General features: G+C 38.5%; 1 protein-coding gene across 25 annotated transcripts in view; it reads left to right on the plus strand.

Moving 5' to 3' along the window:
• Nucleotides 1–20,788, plus strand: part of LOC106875082 (serine/threonine-protein kinase BRSK2) — a 316,142-nt gene that overhangs the window by 127,565 nt on the left and 167,789 nt on the right. For all 25 annotated transcript variants that reach the window (XM_089360385.1, XM_089360366.1, XM_089360373.1 and 22 more), the window contains exon 2: nt 11,699–11,793. In XM_089360385.1, coding sequence (XP_089216511.1) covers nt 11,699–11,793 — 95 coding nt within the window. The remainder of the gene's footprint in view (nt 1–11,698; nt 11,794–20,788) is intronic.

Genomic DNA, 20,788 nt, shown 5'->3' on the forward strand with positions numbered 1-20,788 from the left:
ACAACCACGTCTGTACCTTTAATCATCTGCTTTTAATCTCATAGGAAGCTAATGCTATTCTGCAGAAACTTAATACCGAGATATGATAGGAAATACACTTGTGCTGTTCCCCACATGAAATATCTTCCCCTCACAGCACAAGTTATCAACTTTTGGCTTTGATATTTTAATGGTTTTGAATCTACTTTGTCATTTACTCTCAGATAAAACACTTAACCTTTCTCCATTCTGATTTTTGTAGAGATAAAATTTACTTTTTCAAATAACATTCCGGGGTTGGCAAAAATGACCCAGCTTATGGAGATGCCATGCATTTCTGGAATACATTATTCTAATGGAATATATATATAAATACATATATATATATATATGGTATATGTATATGTGTGTGTCTAGTGTGTGTGTGTTAGAGAGACAGAGTGAAATAGAGAAATAGAAGGAGACAGTCAGTTTGTATGTCATCATCACTGTCATCATCATCTACACCATCATCATCACCATCATTACCATCGTCGTCATCATTATCATCATCATCATCACTACCACCAGATGAGGGTTAAGTGACAGGAAGAGCATCCAGTCGTAGAAAATCTGCCTCAACAAATTCTGTTTGACCTATATTAAGCATGAAAAAATGGATGTTCGAATGATGATGATGATGTTGATGATGATGATGATGACAATGAATATGACAACAATGATGATGACAACAACCACCAGCGCCACCACTACCATCATTGTCATCATCATCACTGTCGTTTTCATTGTCATCATCTGTATATATACTAGATTGTGGTAGGGAATTACACAAGAGATATGTTACTTTTAACCTGTAGATTGTTTGATGTTTATGTACAAAGTGTAATGCTGCATGGTAATGAGACATGGTTACTGAATGCAGAGGGTATGTAAGGAATGAATAGAAATGATGCAAGCATTCTCCATTAGATGTGTAATGTTAGTGCACATGAACGACATAGTACAGATGCACTGAGAGAGAAATTGAGTGTAAGAAGATGCAAAAGTTGTAAGAAAGAAGATTACATTAGCATGGACATCTAAATATGGACCCTTTGTAAGAGATGGGTAAAGAAGTAGGAGGAGATCGTAGTGGAAGGAGACTGTGGATGGGGAAGATCTAGGAAAACATAGGCAGAAGTTGTAAAATGAAATTCAGGAGTGGCTGTGTGGTAAGTAGCTTGCTTACCAACCACATGGTTCTGAGTTCAGTCCCATTGCGTGGCACCTTGGGCAAGTGTCTTCTACCATAGCTTTGGGCTGACTAAAGCCTTGTGAGTAGATTTGGTAGATGGAAACTGGAAAGAAGCCTGTTGTATATATATGTATATGTATATATGTCTGTGTGTATGTATTTGTCCCCCACCATCGCTTGACAACCGATGTTGGTGTGTTTACGTCCCCGTAACTTAGCAGTTCAGCAAAAGAGGCCGATAGAATAAGTACTAGGCTTACAAAGAATATGTCATGGGGTCGATTTGTTTGACTAAAAAGTGGTGCTCCAGCATGGGCACAGTCAAATGACTAAAACAAGTAAATGAATAAAAGAATGTAGAACTTTTCAAAGAAGACAACAAAGGAATGCAACAGTTGGTGAGGCCCTGTACAGAAAAAGACGCACACAACCCATGCAAGCTTGGAAAAGCAAACATAAAAATGATAATGATGATGATGATGATGATCATCATCATCATTTAACGTCCGCTTTCCATGCTAGCATGGGTTGGACGATTTGACTGAGGACTGGTGAACCGGATGGCTGCACCAGGCTCCAGTCTGATCTGGCAGAGTTTCTACAGCTGGATGCTCTTCCTAATGCCAACCACTCCGAGAGTGTAGTGGGTGCTTATTACGTGCCACCGGCATGCGGTACTGGCAACAGCCATGCTCAAAATGGTGTTTTTTACATGCCACTTGCACAGGAGCCAGTCCAGCGGCACTGGCAACGGCCTCGCTCGAATGATTTTCTAATGTGCCAGTAAGGCGACGCTGGTAACGATCACGCTCAAATGGTGCTATTTATGTGCCACTAGCACGGAAGCCAGGCAGCTGCTCTGGCCATGATCATGCTCGGACGGTGCAGTTAGTGCTCCACTGACACAGGTGCCGGTCATCGAATATGGTTCAATTACTATTTCGATTTCAATTCACTTGCCTCAACAGGTCTTCGCAAGCAGAGTTTTTAGTGTCCAATGAAGTAAAGATATGAATAAATGAGCTGGCTACACTTGTGGCGGAGGCCACGGATTATGCTCTCACTTGGCTTGTTCACTTGCCATCATCATCATCATCATCATCGTTTAACGTCTGCTTTCCATGCTAGCATGGGTTGGACGATTTGACTGAGGACTGGTGAACCGCACAAGTAACAGTTAGTAATATGTAACACAAGACTACATTTTATGGCAAAAAATAAAATGGAAAGATAAAAAGCATTATGTATTGAATATATGAGCTAAGGACTATTGACCCATGCATGTATAGATCTATAGTAAGGTTGGTCTTACTATTCAGAATGTTAGAGTGTTGCTGATGATCATAAGACTATAGGTTCAATCCTTGGATTGGGTAACACAATGTGTCCTTGAGCAAGGCTCTTCGTTTTATATTGCTCTAGATAACTCAGGTGGAATATCAACTTGGAACTGGTGCAGCTTTCTCTCTGTCTGTCTGTCTGTCAGTCTCTCTCCCCCTCACTTACTCTCCCCCTCTCTCACTCTTTTTCTCTCTCTAGTTCTCACATCCTCAATTTTCCTTCATGTCAAGGGCGGGAGGGCTGTGAAGGTGTCTATGCTTGTTTACGACTCCATCATCACCTAAAGCTATTAGCAAGACTAACTGATCTTGCTACAAAGTCAGACTTGCCTGCATGTGACAGTAATGATTATTTTTCTATGGATATTATGGAATATTTCTGCTGGGCTTTCTGAAAAGAAAAAAAAAAAAAATCACATGCACTCACACACTCAAATAACATTAAAGCTATTATTTCACTTAATTAGTCTGTGTATCATTATTTATATTCATAATTGTATAAATATTGTTGGAATTTAATTTTAAGCAGTTCTATTGCTTAAATTATTTCTTGAAATGCCAAATACAAAATTCATCACATGACAAGTTGGCAAAATATTTTTTGTTTTTCTTTAAAAAAAAAAAAAAATGCAGAAAAAAAAAAGAAAAACATTATGTAGGTCCTTTTATGAATGAGTAAATCAATAAAAAAAAAAAAAGCTTAGAGCATAGTATAAAAGATTGATATGTTGTCAGGAACTTAACATTAGAACAAGCAATATTAAAAAGACAACTTAAATCATATTGATTAGATGCAAATAGTCGACTATATCAATAAATTTATAGTGAAAACTCATTGCACTCCCATCAGAAATACATCTCTATTTACATACCTTAAAAACCGTTTATTTATTGGATTAGAAGAAGAGATTGTATGTCACAAGTTTCCAAATATTTATTCTTGCAAGTACAAATGCAAGTTAATTATAAAGACAAGAATTAAAAATATATATATAAAAGAAGCAAAAAGAAGCAACTAAAACTCCCAGATTTTTTTGTCATATCTTTATCAAAGTATCTTGTTATCTTAAAATATGTTATTCTTTTTATTTTTGTTTTGTTTTGAAGTTACCAATTTATGAGTGTTTTTTATACTCGGCAGAATCACAAAAAAAGAGAAGACTTTAAAATATTCATTTTTGTCATAATTGTCATTAGATTCAGATTCAAATATGATTATATCTCTCTGTTTTTTTTTGTTTTTTTTTTTGTTTCTACAAATTGTCAGATCACACAAAAATATTGAATTTCAAAGTAAAAATAGCGGAAAAAAACCCCAAAAAAACAAAACAAACAAACAAAAAATATCACATGAGATTTTTTTCTTTCTTTCTTTCTTTCTCCATAAACATAAACATTAACTTTCAGATATATATATTTATTACAAAATTTCCTTTGAAAACACCCAAAGCAATTTTTTTTGCCTTTGTTTTGTAAAGCATGCTTTGCAATAATGATTCTCAATTGATCTATTCCTCATTGCTCTAAGCATTTACCTTTTGAAAAATTATTCTTATTTCTATATATTCATATATGCAGGCATCCCCCGCATTACAGAAGCATTGTGTTCCTGAAAATCTCTGCTTTAATGTGGAATTCTGTTATACAAAACGTATTTCCCGTAGAGTTCCATGTTAACCGATTTCCATGAAACATGGGAGTCAATGGAAAATAGATTCCATGTTATGGAATTCCAGCTTTTATCAAGATTTCCAGCAATGCAGTGCTTCCATGGCATAAGGATTCCTGTACTAAACAAATGATATACGAGATAGTTGATCTTGAAAGGAGAAAGAAGCGCTGGCTGTTTGTATTTTGTGGCTGACATATGGTAATACAGCCAAAGTAACCTTGAAGTGTATAAGATTCCTTACAAAAAACAAAAACAAAAAACCCACTGAAATTAAATATTCAGTGACACCATACACATTGAAAACAAAGCTAAGTTATTATTAACATATTTAATGTATCGTGGAGGCGCAATGGCCCAGTGGTTAGGGCAGCGGACTCGCGGTCATAGGATCGCAGTTTCGATTCCCAGACCGGTCATTGTGAGTGTTTATTGAGCGAAAACACCTAATGCTCCATGAGGCTCCGGCAGGGATGGTGGCGAACCCTGCTGCACTCTTCCACCACAACTTTCTCTCACTCTTACTTCCTGTTTCTGTTGTGCCTGTAATTCAAAGGGCCAGCCTTGTCACACTGTGTCACGCTGAATATCCCCGAGAACTACGTTAAGTGTACATGTGTCTGTGGAGTGCTCAACCACTTGCACGTTAATTTCATGAGCAGGCTGTTCCGTTGATCGGATCAACTGGAACCCTCGACGTCGTAAGCGACGGAGTGTCAACACACACAACACACATTTAATGTATCATCATTATCATCATTGTCGTTTAATGTCTGCTTCCCATGCTGGCATGGGTTTGATGACTTGACAGAGGGCTGGTAAGCCAGAAGGCTGCAACAGGTTCCAATCTGATCCGGCAGAGTTTCTACAGCTGGATGCCCTTCCTAGCACCAACCACTCCGAGAGTGTTTGTGGGTGCTTTTTACGTGTCACCAGCATGAGAGCCAGTCAGGCGGCACTGGCATCGACCATGCTCAAATGGTGCTTTTTATGTGCCACTGGCACGGGAGCCAGTCAGGCGGCACTGGCAATGACCATGCTCAAATGGTGCTTTTTATGTGCCATTGGCACGGGAGCCAGTCAGGCGGTACTGTCATCGGCTACGACAATGAGTTCACTTGACTGAGCTATAAATTATATATATAGTCAGAAATAATTATGTGATGAGGAAAAAATAACATTAGTTCAGTGGTTAAATATATTATTTTAATAATTTTGGCAAACATGGTTGAGCCAATGTCTTTTCCTTGTGACGTAAGTATTTTTGGTTAAAAATGTTTTATACAAAATGTTTTAACATGAGTTGAACTATAAACATCCATCTGTTATCTAACCTCATTCCCATTTGGCTAATGTGGTGCAGGCATGGCTGATTGAGAAATTTGCTTGCTAACCACATGGTTTCAGGTTCAGTCCTACTGGATGGCACTCTGTTTAGCTCTAGGCTGATCAAAGCCTTGTGAATGGATTTGGTCGATGGAAACTGAAAGAAGCCCATCATATATGTGTGTGTTTGTATCTCCTTGTTTTGTCTTCATGTAAATGACTTGGAAATAAGTGTCACTGTCATATAATCAGTGTCATCCATTTTCCAAATTCTGTGAAAAAATGCTTGGCCATAGGAGAGATATTAACTTGCTTGGTGAGGTTGGTGACAGGAAGAGCATCTGGTTCAATAAACTCTGTTTGACCCATGGAAATCTGGACATTTAAATGATGATGTTGGTGCTTCAGCTGCCACTGCCGGTGACAACGATGATCCTCACTTATTCAGAACTCGTATTCTTCTGAAGAAATATGAAATACAAGACAAGAATTTGTGTCCACCTGTTTAATGTTTCAAACATTAAAGGTGAACAGTCAACCTGTAAAAGGGTTAATCTTCTTAATCACATAAATGGCCAGAAACATAGAGTACCTGATGACCAGTCTAGAGGACTGTGAGGATTTCATGTCACCATTGCTTCTATATATACAGTGGACAACTAGGTTTTGGGTTCAGTCCCACGATGTGACATCTTGGGCAAGTGTCTTCTACTATAGCTCCAGGCTGACCAAAGCCTTGTGAGTGGATTCAATAGATGGATAATAAAAGAAGCCCATCCTATATATATATATATATATATATATATATATATGATGGGCTTCTTTTATTATCCATCTATTGAATATATATATATATATATATATATATATATATATATTTGTGTATAAGTGTGTGTGTGTGTGTGTGTGTGTGTGTGCGAGAGTGTTTGTGTTTCCTTGTCTTAGCACTGTGTGATTGTTGTGAATGAATGTCATTCATTTCCGGTATACTGCAAAAATATGTCTGGCCAGGGGGAAATGTTGCCTTGCTCAGAAACAGGGTTGAAGACAGGAAAGGCATCCAGCCATAGAAAATAAACCTGATTCATGCAAGCCCAGAAAAGTTGAAGTTAAAATGATGATGATGATAACTTGTCATTCCATCACTTAAATGTTTCACTTAAAATGATTTTGATTATACATTAAGTTGATGGCAGGCCATGACACCACCTACATCCAATCTGTGACTATCAGGCTGCTATTTTTAATTTGTGTACAGAAAAAAAAAAAAATAGAGAAAAAAAAAAATCAAAGAAAATTTCTGTAAAAATGGATGATCTAACACCTTTTTATTTTCACTGGTCATAAGCATTGAATTTCTTCCATTTAAAACACATGTATATATATAGATGCAACCCTATTTCAGTGTAGTTCCCATGAGAATGGCTACCTATCATGTGTTCACAGATTTTCCTGTCTTTTTACTCATAGTTTTAAGATACATCGTGTGGATGCTTTGGGATATATTACCAGTGATGTTTCTGGTGTCTCAGGCTGTTTTGAGCCTTTCAGCATCAGGTCTTCTCACCCAGTTGATCCAACCGGAATAGATTGAGTCTTAGCTTGGACCCCAAAAGCAACAAGCCAATGATCTGCCCTCTGTATCCAAGTCACCTAGTAGCTGTCTCTGCAGTTTCAGTGATGGAGTTTATAGCCCTCCTCTTCGCTGTACCACCAAGTAACTCCAAGCTCAGTTGGAGCTTTCAAGAATGAATGCCCCCACAAAACCTCGACAACCCATTTCTGTTGCCTCACCACATGGCTGCCAGCCCTGATTTCTGCACTGCTCTACCAGCTCCTCAATTTCTCACTGTTTTGAAGATTTGCCCAGCTGATCACTCGTTCAGGAGGCCTGGCAAAAATAGACAATTCTCTTTCACTTTTTCTTTTGTTCCTCATTTCTTGTTTCTCTTTCTCTGTCTCTCTTTCTCTCTCTGTCTCTATTTCTCTCTCCCTGTCTCTCTTTCTCTCTCCTTGTCTCTCTTTCTCTCTCTGTGTCTCTCTTTCTCTCTCTCTCTCTCTCTCTCTCTCTCTCTCTCTCACACACACACACACACGTGTATTCAATGCGTTAATTATTTTTACTGTTTCTTCATGGCTATCATTTTCTCTGCCCTGCCGTGACCATTTAATCTTTGCAGCATTATTGAATAAACTAATTGTATCTAAGATTTCTCTATCATTTCTTTAAAAATACTTCTTCCTTTGCCACAAATTTAATAAACCTATGCTAAAAATGTGTCCTTGTGACCGAGGCACTTACATCTAAATAGCTTAGTTCTTCTTGTTTTAAGTAGGCACTAAGGGTGACATGGCTTCTTGCTGTAAGTAGCTGTAGTAACGCTGAGAAAAATCAGCAGGCTTTTTAAGATTTATTTCACCATTCCAGTCTGTTGCATTAAACACACATTCACAACATTGATAACATTTTTGATATTTATAATAATGTAATACAAGTTATTAATCTTTACTGATACTCAGCTCACTCTCATGTATCCAGCTAGCATTTTCCTCAGAGACTGAAATGGTTTTTAAAACTCCAAGCAGCTGCAACTCTATAAGATTTGACCACAGAACATTTTTATAAGCAGATCAAGTAATATAGTTGAAAAATGTAGGTTTTGTAGCACTTAGTTTTCCATTGCCCTTTAATGACTTATATTGCTAAAAAATATATGTTAGCGACAGGTGCACACGCACGCACACACACATGAAAATTACAAGAGCATGGAACTCAAGTTATGAGATGAAAATTCATTATGTATAAATCATATACATAAATCATATACAGGCGCAGGAGTGGCTGTGCGGTAAGTAGCTTGCTTACCAACCACATGGTTCCGGGTTCAGTCCCACTGCGTGGCACCTTGGGCAAGTGTCTTCTACTATAGCCTCGGGCCAACCAAAGCCTTGTGAATGGATTTGGTAGACGGAAACTGAAAAGAAGCCCGTTGTATATATGTATATATATATATGAATGTGTGTGTATGTATTTGTGTGTCTGTGTTTGTCCCCCCAACATCGCTTGACAACCGATGCTGGTGTGTTTACGTCCCCGTATCTTAGCGGTTCGGCAAAAAGAGACCGATAGAATAAATACTAGGCTTACAAAGAATAAGTCCTGGAGTCGATTTTCTCGACTAAAGGCGGTGTTCCAGCATGGCCGCAGTCAAATGACTGAAACAAGTAAAAGAGTATGAGTGTGTGTGTGCATGTGTATTTATTTATATACTTATCCACATACACATATATATAAATATATGTACACATACATATATACTTACATAAATATATTGTTGATGGCATAAGAATCTATATACTTTTGAAAGAATATGGAATCAATCTTTTTTGCAATTGGTGGAGATGTGTACCAACACTTCCATGTGGCATGCTTGAACAATTGTGAAGATCTCTTACATGAAACTATTGGTTGCCTTATTAACCCTTACACACATATATATACATACACACACACATACATGCATATATATATATATATATCATATATATTATTCTATATTATATATATATTATATGTGATATATATGTATGTGAAAGCGCATGGCTCAGTGGTTAGAGTGTCGAGCTTACAATCGTGAGGTTGTGAGTTCGAATCCCGGACCGGGCTGCACGTTGTGTTCTTGAGCAAGACACTTTATTTCATGTTGCTCCAGTTCACTCAGCTGTAGAAATGAGTTGCGACATCACTGGTGCCAAGCTGTATCGGCCTTTGCCTTTCCCTTGGATAACATCAGTGGTGTGGAGAAGGGAGGCTGGTATGCATGGGCGACTGCTGGTCATCCATAAACAACCTTGCCCAGACTTGTACCTGGGAGGGTAACTTTCTATGTGCAATCCCATGGTCAGTCATGACCGAAGGGGGTCTCAGCATATATATGTATATATATATATATATATATATATATATATCATCATCATCATCATCATCATCGTTTAACGTCCGCTTTCCATGCTAGCATGGGTTGGACGATTTGACTGAGGACTGGTGAAACCGGATGGCAACACCAGGCTCCAATCTAATTTGGCAGAGTTTCTACAGCTGGATGCCCTTCCTAACGCCAACCACTCAGAGAGTGGTTGGTATATATATATACATATATATATATATATATATATATATATATATATATATATATATATATATTATATATATGTATATATGTGGGTGTTTTTGTGTGTGAGATGAACAAGAACATTAGCTTACAACCATCTGATGATTCCAATATTATACAGTGTTATCCACTCAGTTCACCTTTATACATACAAACACATCTGCACTTAGAATGTGCAATTACTTGTCCATCAACCTTAGGTAAACAAAGTAAATTTTCTTAATTATTTACCAAAATAATTAAATACCTTATTGTCTTCAGTGCTGTAATTATTGTTCAAATTATATCACATTAATCTCAAAATTGAACAAAACAGAATCAGAATTATTTTGTAATTATAGGAAATAACTTTAATTAGAAACATTTAATTAATTTGAATAATTCAAGTACAAAAATCTTTTTATTCTATTTCAGTTACATAATAATAATAATAAAAAAATCAATAGTTAACAGAATTATTTGGTTGAAGAAAATTATTTGACTGCATAGTTTCGCTGTCAAGAAGCATATGTGATCCTTGGAAGAAGCTAAAAGATGCAACTCTATCTTTATAATTCTTTATATGTCTAAATCATCCTTAACCTTTTTTGTATTAACTTGCCTCTGATTCTCTTTGACACTCTGAAATGTTTGTATTGGAGCTTCTGGCTTGAATGCCAAGCAGTACAGCATGTTGTTTCCAAATTTCTGGTAGAGTGAAATGCATCATGATGCTGGTTTTCTCACAGACGGTGCCCGGCTGACCCTACTATACTGTGTAGTCGACAAAATCAAAGACAAACAATGCACATGCATGAAATTCAGAATATAAAATGGTGACAATTTACACATCACATCCTGCGTATATATATATATATATATATGATATATGATAGACTTCTTTCAGTTTCCAAATCCATTCACAAGGCATTAGGTGGCCAGTCAGCTTGGGGCTATGGAAGAAGATACTTGACCCTCAAGGTTCCACATAATGGAATTGAACCTGAATAAATTCAAATTGTTTTTTTTCTTGTGTACTTATAATTTTTCCTACATTTGCCTGCTCTCACTCTCTTTCTATCTGTCTGTCTGTCTCTACATATGTACGTACATACATACATACCGACATACATACATATATATATATATATATATATATATATATATATACATATACATACAAGAAGGATGATTGATAACAAACATAGGTGTAAAGTATGTACAGGTATGAAAAATTGTACATGTAGCTTAGACTTCATGTAAATTGTATATAAAATTTTGCATATGAATATCTTCCTCACACCTATGTTTGTTCGGCCATCGTGTGTGTGTGTGTGTGTGTGTGTGTGTGTGTGTGTGTGTATATGTAAGAGTGTTTGTGATTGTAATTTCCTCTTGTCTTATTAGTTGTAAGCAGATTGAAAACAAAGGCACTGATTGTAAACAAAGTGATGTCATTTGATTTGCTATCTGCCAAGAAAACCTGTCCAGCCATTGAGCTGTTTGTTGTTTGAAGGACTAGGAGGAAAGATTACTTTGCCTGGAAACTGGCGAGGGTTGCTGATAGCAAGAGCGTCCTGTTATGGAAAATCTGCCTTAACAATTTTTGTCTGAAAAAACGGGTTAACGCAACAGTGGTGATGATGATGACGATGGCAGCGATGGCGACATTGATGACAATGATGACAATGACAATGTCTATGATAATAATGGTAACGATGATGATGAATTAATTTTCAGGTCAAGATTGTGCTGTTTTAGTAAGAGCTTATTTATTGCTGTTCAAATTATCAAAACTTGCATTCAATAAGGATATAAATTTTCTGGCTTACTTCAGACATTTGTTAGTGTTTGTTGGTAGGATAGATAGGCATCAGCTTGGAGACTCCATCTAATTGTTATTATTTAGTTTCTGATTTTCTCCATGATATGATATGAAGAATTTATTAAAAACCAAAGACAATTTTTGAACTGATGTTTATTTTATTGTTTATTGCAGGACTGGTAAAACTGGGAGTACATTGCATAACTGGCAAAAAAGTTGCCATAAAAATTGTAAATAGGGAAAAATTAAGTGAATCTGTATTAATGAAGGTAAGATTTTAAATATTTTATCTATTATTAAATGATATAAAATTTATATCATATTTTATTATAATGATGTTCATGCACCAATATGTATACATATATATATATATATATATATATATATATATATATATATATATACATACACACGCACACACACACACACACATATATACATGAGGGTGAGTCAAAAAGTAATGCCATTTTGTTTAGGACAGGTATAATTACCAACACAGGAACATGTATCATACATCAAAATGAAGCTGGTCCTCTGTGGATCACATCCCTACTTCTCAATATAGTCACCGTTTCTCTCAATAGCAATGTTCCACCTTCAAATAAGAGCCTGTATCCCTGCCCCGTAAAATTCTGTTGACTGTTCTTTGAGCTACTTCTTCACTACAGTTTTCACTTACTTGTCACTGGAATAATTGAGCGCTGTCAGACTATCATCTCTTCGGCCCCATGAAAGAGGGTTTGAGAAGCAAGCATTATTCCAGTGACGAGGAAGTGAAGACTGTAGTGAAGAAGTGGCTCAAAGAACAGTCAACAGAATTTTACGGGGCAGGGATACATTCTCTCATTCGAAGGTGGAACATTGCTATTGAGAGAAACGGTGACTATGTTGAGAAGTAGGGATGTGATCCACACAGGACCAGCTTCATTTTGATGTATGATACATGTTCCTGTGTTGGTAATTATACCTGTCCTAAACAAAATGGCATTACCTTTTGACTCACCCTCGTGTATATATATATATATATATATATATATATGTGTGTGTGTGTCATTATTAAACTGGTACTTGGAATATAAATTAACAGAAAATTTTAATGAGAAGTTTAATTGAGATTACTTTGAAGCAGGAAGTTTGTGTCATAGACCCAGGGGTGGACTGAGGCAGGTTGATATAAAAAGTGTTAAGATGGGGTTTGGAGTATAAATTAGCATGAAATTTTGGTAGTAGGTTTGTGTGTATATGTTTGTGCGTGTGTTGTATGTGTGTCTGTTGTATGTATGTGTGTGTATATGTTTGTGTGTGTGTGTTGTATGTATGTGTCTGTGTTGTATGTATGTGTGTGTATATGTTTATGTGTGTGTGTTGTATGTATGTGTGTGTATATGTTTGTGTGTGCTGTATGTATGTATGTGTATGTGTGTGTTGTATGTATGTGTTTATGTTTGTATGTGTCTATGTTTGTGTGTGTTGTATGTATGTGTGTGTATGTTTGTGTATGTGTTGTATGTGTGTGTGTTGTATGTATGTGTGTGTGTGTTGTATGTATGTATGTATGTGTTGTATATATGTGTGCATGTTGTATGTATGTGTGTATATATGTTTATGTCTGTTGTATGTATGTGTGTGCTTGTGTGTTGTATACATGCGTATAGGTGTATGTTTTGTGACATGTATATATATGTAGTTGTATGTCTGTGTTTTGCACAATGTTGCATGTGTGTGTGTATGTGTGTGTGTGTGTGTGTATGTGTGTGTGTGTGTGTGTGTGTGTGTGTGTGTGTGTGTGTGTGTGTTTGTATATAGGTGTATTTGTTTTTGTAGTGTATGTGTGTATGAGATTCATGGTGTGTTGTATGTGTGTGAGTGTAATTAATATAAAATTTTGATAGAAGGTTTTAATTTAAATCCCTTTAAAGCCGAAATTTTGTATCAAAAAAGCAAAGGTAACCTTAGGCAGGTTGTTTTCCCATCTATCCCTCCATCTTTTCCATTCACTTCTTAGGAGGGTCTTGGGAGTATATTCTCAGGCCCCACTTCCATAGGGTCCTATCAGATGTAACTGTCATTACATTTTTCTAACTGGATTCCCAAACCCAGCCAGCTGAGAGTATTGACATTTAACCATTTCATTCTTGATCTGCCCCTAGGTCTTCCACTGATTGGCCCAGCTTGAAGAATTTGCCTTGTGACTCCTTCCTCTGACATTCTAGTTACATGTTGTGGTTGGCGTTAGGAAGGGCATCCAGCTATAGAAACTCTGCCAAATCAGATTGGAGCCTGGTGTCGCCTCCTGGTCCACCAGTCCTCAGTCAAATCGTCCAACCCATGCTAGCATGGAAAGCGGACGTTAAACGACGACGACGACGATGATGATGATGATGATGATTGTAGTACCAGAGCTATGACTTCTCAATGTGGGGGGAAGTAGCGGCTCGAACTGGAGACACTCCCTGTTCCCTCATCTATGCACCCTGTCAAGTAACATTATTCTAGAGACCCTTCAGAATGACCCCATTTTGTATTTGCGATTGTACTCTTTTGGTCATTTTGTATTCTTTTGGTCATTTCCCAACATTTGTGACCATAGGCGCAGGAGTGGCTGTGTGGTAAGTACCTTGCTTACCAACCACATGGTTCCGAGTTCAGTCCCACTGCGTGGCACCTTGGGCAAGTGTCTTCTACTATAGCCTCGGGCCGACCAAAGCCTTGTGAATGGATTTGGTAGACGGAAACTGAAAGAAGCCTGTCGTATATATGTATATATATGTGTATGTGTGCGTATATGTTTGTGTGTCTGTGTTTGTCCCCCCAACATCGCTTGACAACCGATGCTGGTGTGTTTACGTCCTCGTAAATTAGCGGTTCGGCAAAAGAGACCGATAAAATAAGTACTAGGCTTACAAAGAATAAGTCCTGGGGTCGATTTGCTTGACTAAAGGTGGTGTTCCAGCATGGCCACAGTCAAATGACTGAAACAAGTAAAGAGTATAGGTGAGGAAACAAAAACTGAATTGAAGTTAGCAGGTTTGGCTTTTTTTAACCAACCTCTTCTCTTCTGAGGATCAAATGCTCCAGCTGGCACATTACCATTCAATTCTAACATCCAATTGTGGTTGGTATTAATAGTATTAAATAAAAGTTATAGTGATCAATATAGTTCCTGATGTATAAAATGGGTGGACTGTCATAAGTGGAACCCCTGTCATTATAGTTTTATTTGATTATGAGTGATTTGCAATTACACAAGAAGCAAGTTAACTTTCAATTAACAGAGGAAGGCATTCATATGATTGCTTAACCTGTTAGAAATAGCAGCCAAATTTCCCTCATGCTAACAAGGAAAATTAGCTGTTACAACAACAATGACGAGAAAAACACAGATGGTCTCTTGAGAGTATTAACAAGAAATTTCAATAGTTGTTTGTCTTTATCTAGCATATCAAATAAGACATCAACCGAAAGTTAATTTGTAGCAAGAGCTCTGTCAGGCAAATTCTTTAGATTGGTAAGAATAGTTCTTGGGTTTATCGTAAATCGGCGCTCTGTTGAATTGGATGACATTTCTAATTTCATTGCCCATCAAATTGTATATTCTGATTTTGTCATGAATAATAACTATTTAGATATTATCTAATGTGATTTAATTAGTTTTAAAATATGCCATTTCTATAGAGAATGGCTATTGCTTTTAAAACCACATCAAATTGAAACATATATTTATGAGGTTTATGCTTCAACTCGTAATTTACTTGCTAATTTCATGAATGATTCTTAACTATTTCACCAATATTTCACAATTTAGAAACATTCCTTTCTTGCATTATAATGCACCTTTAATTTTCTGTTGGGATTCTTTAACCTTTACTGCATAGAAATGGTTGTGGAAGGATCCTGACCACCCCCATGTAGCCAAAATTGGACTGACCCATTTCAATAAGATGAAGAGACTGAGCGAACTGCCAGCAATTGCCAGGATTGGTCATTCGTATTGGATTACTGTGTTAGTTTAATATCGTACTTACATTTGGCATAGTACGGAGTACGGACAAAGGGACTCTCACTCAGAGTAAAAGGCAGACTGTATGACGCATGCGTACGAACAGCCATGCTACATGGCAGTGAAACATGGGCTGTAACTGCTGAGGACATACGTAAGCTCGCAAGGAATGAAGCCAGTATGCTCCGTTGGATGTGTAATGTCAATGTGAATACCCGTCAGAGTGTAAGTATCTTGAGAGAAAAGCTGAACATTAGAAGCATCAGTTGTGGTGTGCAAGAGAGACGATTGCGCTGGTATGGACATGTGGTGAGAATGGAGGAGGATAGCTGCGTGAAAAAGTGCCACACCCTAACAGTTGAGGGAACCCGTGGAAGAGGTAGGCCCAGGAAGACCTGGGCTGAGGTGGTGAGGCAAGACCTTCGTACATTGGGCCTCACCGAGGCGATGACTACGGACCGAGACCTTTGGAAATGGGCTGTGCGTGAGAAGACCCGGCAAGCCAAGTAAGATCGTTGCCAGTGCCCCTGGACTGGTTCTTGTGCGGGTGGCACATGAGATGCACCATTTTGAGCGTGGCCGTTGCCAGTACCGCCTGACTGGCTCCTGTAGGATTTTCGAGCGAGATCGTTGCCAGTGCCCCTGGACTGGCTTGTGCGGGTGGCACATAAAAGACACCATTTCGAGCGTGGCCGTTTTCGTGCGGGTGACACGTAAAAGCACCCACTACACTCTCTGAGTGGTTGGCGTTAGGAAGGGCATCCAGCTGTAGAAACTCTGCCAAATCAGACTGGAGCCTGGTGTTGCCATCCGGTTTCACCAGTCCTCAGTCAAATCGTCCAACCCATGCTAGCATGGAAAGCGGACGTTAAACGATGATGATGATGATGATGATGATATTAATTCTTCTTTTATTTTTTTATTGCCCACAAGGGGCTAAACATAGAGGGGACAAACAAGGACATACAAAGGGATTAAGTTTATTACATCGACCTCAGTATGCAACTGGTATTTAATTTATTGACCCCGAAAGGATGAAAGGCAAAGTCAACCTCACGGAATTTGAACTCAGAACGTAACAGCAGATGAAATACCGCTAAACATTTTGCCCGGCGTGCTAACGTTTCTGCCAGCTCACCGCCTTTACATATTAATTCTGTGAACCCCTTTGATTTCTGTTTTACTCAAGAGGGCCCTCATAACCATTTGATGCTTAAAGAAATCCCATTATATTTTTGTAATTGAATATTAAGGAATTGTATAAAAATTGTTAAAACATTTTGAGTATTGTAGAAGTAGAACCAAATTTAGTGGACATAAATTTTAACAACAAAATTTTATACAAATCTCCAAGAGCCATATGGACCTTGCTTGAGAACCATTCATTTAGACATACTCTGTGTGTGGCTACTTAACTAGGAAAAACCAGGGGAGGGGACCAGAGTTCTGCTTTGAATGCTGGCACCAAATGCATTGAACTTTGCCTAAAGATGCTTATGATTCAGGAGGTGGTGTTAAACCACATGACTTGTTTATATACATACACGGACATTACCATCACTATATACCTATATCTCCAGCGCAGCATCCTTGTCATCTCTTGGTGGTCCCTTACCCTCTTCTTGCATGCCCTTGTTATCTCCCTTGCTTATATCCTGTCAAATCTTTGTCATTTCCTTGCAGTCCTTTACCATCTCCTCACATGCCCATGTCATCTTCTTGTGGTTCCTTGTCATCTCTTTGCGAATCCTTATCATTTCTTTGTGGTCCTTTCCTGTCTCCTTGCATGCCCTTGTCATTTCCTTCCCTGCTCCTTGTCATCACTTCCATGTGGTTCAGAGTTCTGAAATCAGTGGACATCTCTCGTCTTTCCAGATCTTCCTTCATCCTCTTCTTCTGTAGTTTCCTTCCACTAGGATTGCTCGACACTACATGGCAAGAAATTGGTTTATTGGTGGTCATTAGACTGTTGGATAGAATGTCTCACAGTATTTGTTCTGAAACAAGGTACTTTGGGTTCAAATCTCACTGAGCTCAGCTTTACTTTCTATCATTTTGGGGTTGATATAAAAGTACCAATAAGGTGGTGAGCTGGCAGAAACATTAGCACGCCGGGCGAAATGCTTAGTGACATTTCGTCTGTCTTTACGTTCTGAGTTCAAATTCCGCCGAGGTTGACTTTGCCTTTCATCCTTTCGGGGTCAATAAATTAAGTACCAGTTGTGTACTGGGGTTAATCTAATCGACTGCCCCCCTCCCCAAATATTTCAGGCCTTGCGCCTAGAGTAGAAAAGGACGTAAAAGTACCAATCTAGGCTAGTGGATTGGCAGAACTATGAGACTGTCAGACTGAATGCCTTGTGGCATTTATTCTGTCTTTTTGCATCCTGAGTTCAAATCTTGTCACAACTTCCTTGAGAAGTAGACTTAATCTATCACCTGATTTAATGCTTCTAACTGGCACCTTAGTTAGTTAGTTCTCTCTAAACCATAGGTCCTCAAAGTGGGCGCTACTGCTCCTCAGTGGGCATTGAGATGGTCCAGGTGGGTGCTGGTGCCTAAGGGAGCAGTGGGGTGTGTGGTAGAGAAAAAGGAGGCGTTGGGAGGAAGGCAGTGGATTGGGGGATGCTATGAATTTATTATAATATTATAGCATTGTATACAAATTAGATAATATATTAAATATCAAATGACTCATAGTATATATAAATTAGTAAAATATGAAATATTTATTTATACATGAAAATAGGAGTGGGGGCACTGAGAGTATTATGTGGCCATGAGGGGCGGGGGAAGAGGCTCAAAAAGTTTGAGAACCACTGCTTTAAACCATGAGGTATATAAGGCTGTAACATGATCTCTCCAACCAGCTCTGTTTTTTGTCACTGATCTGGTCTCATTTCAGTTCCTCAGTCCTTTTTGTTGCCTTTCCTTGTCAATGGTCCTTCACCATGTGGTTTTTAGCTGCCCTGCTGCTCTTTTCTCCTCAGACTGTCACTTTAGTGCCACGATACAACCACTTTCCGGATCTTATCTGAGGATGTGTCCAATCTAGTTCCAGTGTCTGCATCATATTTCATCACTGATCCTCTTGATGCCCCTCATCATCTCAATTGTGTTATTTCAGACTCTTTGCTGCCACTTGATGCTAAGTGTTCTACTTAAGCATCGTAAACTGAGAATTCTCCATTGTTTTTCCTTAGGTGCCCTTAATGGCCCTTGTTCTGTTGCAGACATTTGAGTCTGGTCTTCAGTTTGAAGAGACCTCCTTCTCTCCCTCACTCTTGCAAATCTCAAAAGCTCTGTGAAGGGTCTCGAGCATTGGAATCTCTCCAAACTGAAAGAAAAAGGATTAAAAAAAAGCAAAAACAAAACAAAAAGCACCTTTCAAGTGTTTGGGGTTCACGGAGACAATGACGAACGAGCAGGACCTTTAGCATTATGTTGCGCTTGAGAAGAAGACCCATCAAGCCGAGTAAAATTGCAGTCGTGGCAGATACTGGTGTCACACAAATGGCACCCATGCTGGTGGCACGTAGAAGCACCCATTAAACTCTCAAAGTGGTTGGTGTTAGGAAGGGCATCCAATCGTAGATACTGTGCCAAATCAGACTGGAACCTGGTGTTTCATTAATATTGACATTTTTTTGGCCATCTTGGAAATGTCTGAACGACTTGTACACTCTTTGTCAATAGTAATCTTCTAGCTAGATAGTTGTGTCCTATTATAAGACCCTATTTTTCCTCTACTCCACTAAATATAATACTAATTATTTAACTGTTGAGATGCCAGTGTTGTGTGTCTGGCCCATTTAAAAGTACCCTTGATGCATCAGGTGTTATGATATGCTTGAGAAGACCTGTTGAGTCAAGTGAAACCAAAATTGTAGCTGTGGCCAGTGCCCCCTGACTGGCTCCTGTTCCAGTGGCACGTAAAATGCATCATCTGAATGTGGTCGATGCCAGTGCCCCCTGAATGGCTCCTGTGCCAGTGGCATGTAAAAAGCATTATCCAAATATGGTCGATGCCAGTGCCCCCTGAATGGCTCCTGTGCCAGTGGCATGTAAAAAGCACTATCCAAATATGGTCAATGCCATGTCTGCCTGACTGGCTCCCGTGCTGGTGACATGTAAAAAGCACCCACTACACTCTCGGAGTAGTTGGCATTAGGAGGGGCATCCAGCTGTAGAAACATTGTCGAATCAGATTGGATCCTGGTGCAGCAGCTGGCTCTCCAGACCTCAGTCAAACCGTCCAACCCATTCCAGCATGGAAAACAGACGTTAAACAATGATGATGATTCAGTGTTGCTTTTGTTATGTCTTGGGAGAGTCATCATGCCAATGATAGCCAATAATAATCAAAGTGCTATGTAAAAAGCATTGGTGTTGGTGCCACATAAAAAGCACTGGTAATGGTGCCATGTAAAAAGCTCTGTAAAGTGGTTGGTGTTAGGAAGGGCATCCAGCTGCAGAAACCAATCCAAAACAGACTATTATGGAACCTGGCCTTGCCAGTTCCTGTCAAGCCATCCAACCCATGCCAGCATGGAAAATAGACATTAAATGATGATGATCATGATGATGAAGAGGAAGAATAACAACACATGCCCAGGTTCACTTCCATTTCTTTGTTGTTAGTCAATTGGTTAAGTATCTAACCAACTAACTGATTGATTGTTTGTTTAATACGCTGATTAAACAATCAATTGGTTGTTTGTTAGTCAAAATTCTTTCATCACCGTTCATGATGTTTTTCAGTGACTTAGTGACTTCCCCTTGTGCTCCAAGGCCTGCAAGGTCTGCTAAGACCAATTCTCAGACAAACTCAGAGCAGATGTTGCAGACCTTGGAGTGTGAAGGACAGTCACCTAGTCACTGAAAATGTCATGAACGGTGATTAAAGAACTTTGACTAACAAACATCTTACCAATTGTTTAACCAGTACATTAAACAAACGATTGGTTAATTAGTTAGTCTTTTACTTGTTTCAGTCATTTCACTGTGGCCATGCTGGAGCACCGCCTTTAGTCAAGCAAATCGACCCCAGGACTTATTCTTTGTAAATCTAATACTTATTCTATCGATATCTTTTGCCGAACCGCTAAGTTAACGGGGACGTAAACACACCAGCATCGGTTGTCAAGCGATGTTGGGGGGACAAACACAGACGCACAAACACAGACACACACACACACACACACACACACACACACACGCACACATATATATATGTATATATATATATATATATATATATATAT

This window comes from Octopus bimaculoides, chromosome 11 (genome assembly GCF_046866305.1).
Source record: "Octopus bimaculoides isolate indiv1 chromosome 11, ASM4686630v1, whole genome shotgun sequence".
Taxonomy (NCBI): Eukaryota; Metazoa; Mollusca; class Cephalopoda; order Octopoda; family Octopodidae; genus Octopus; species Octopus bimaculoides.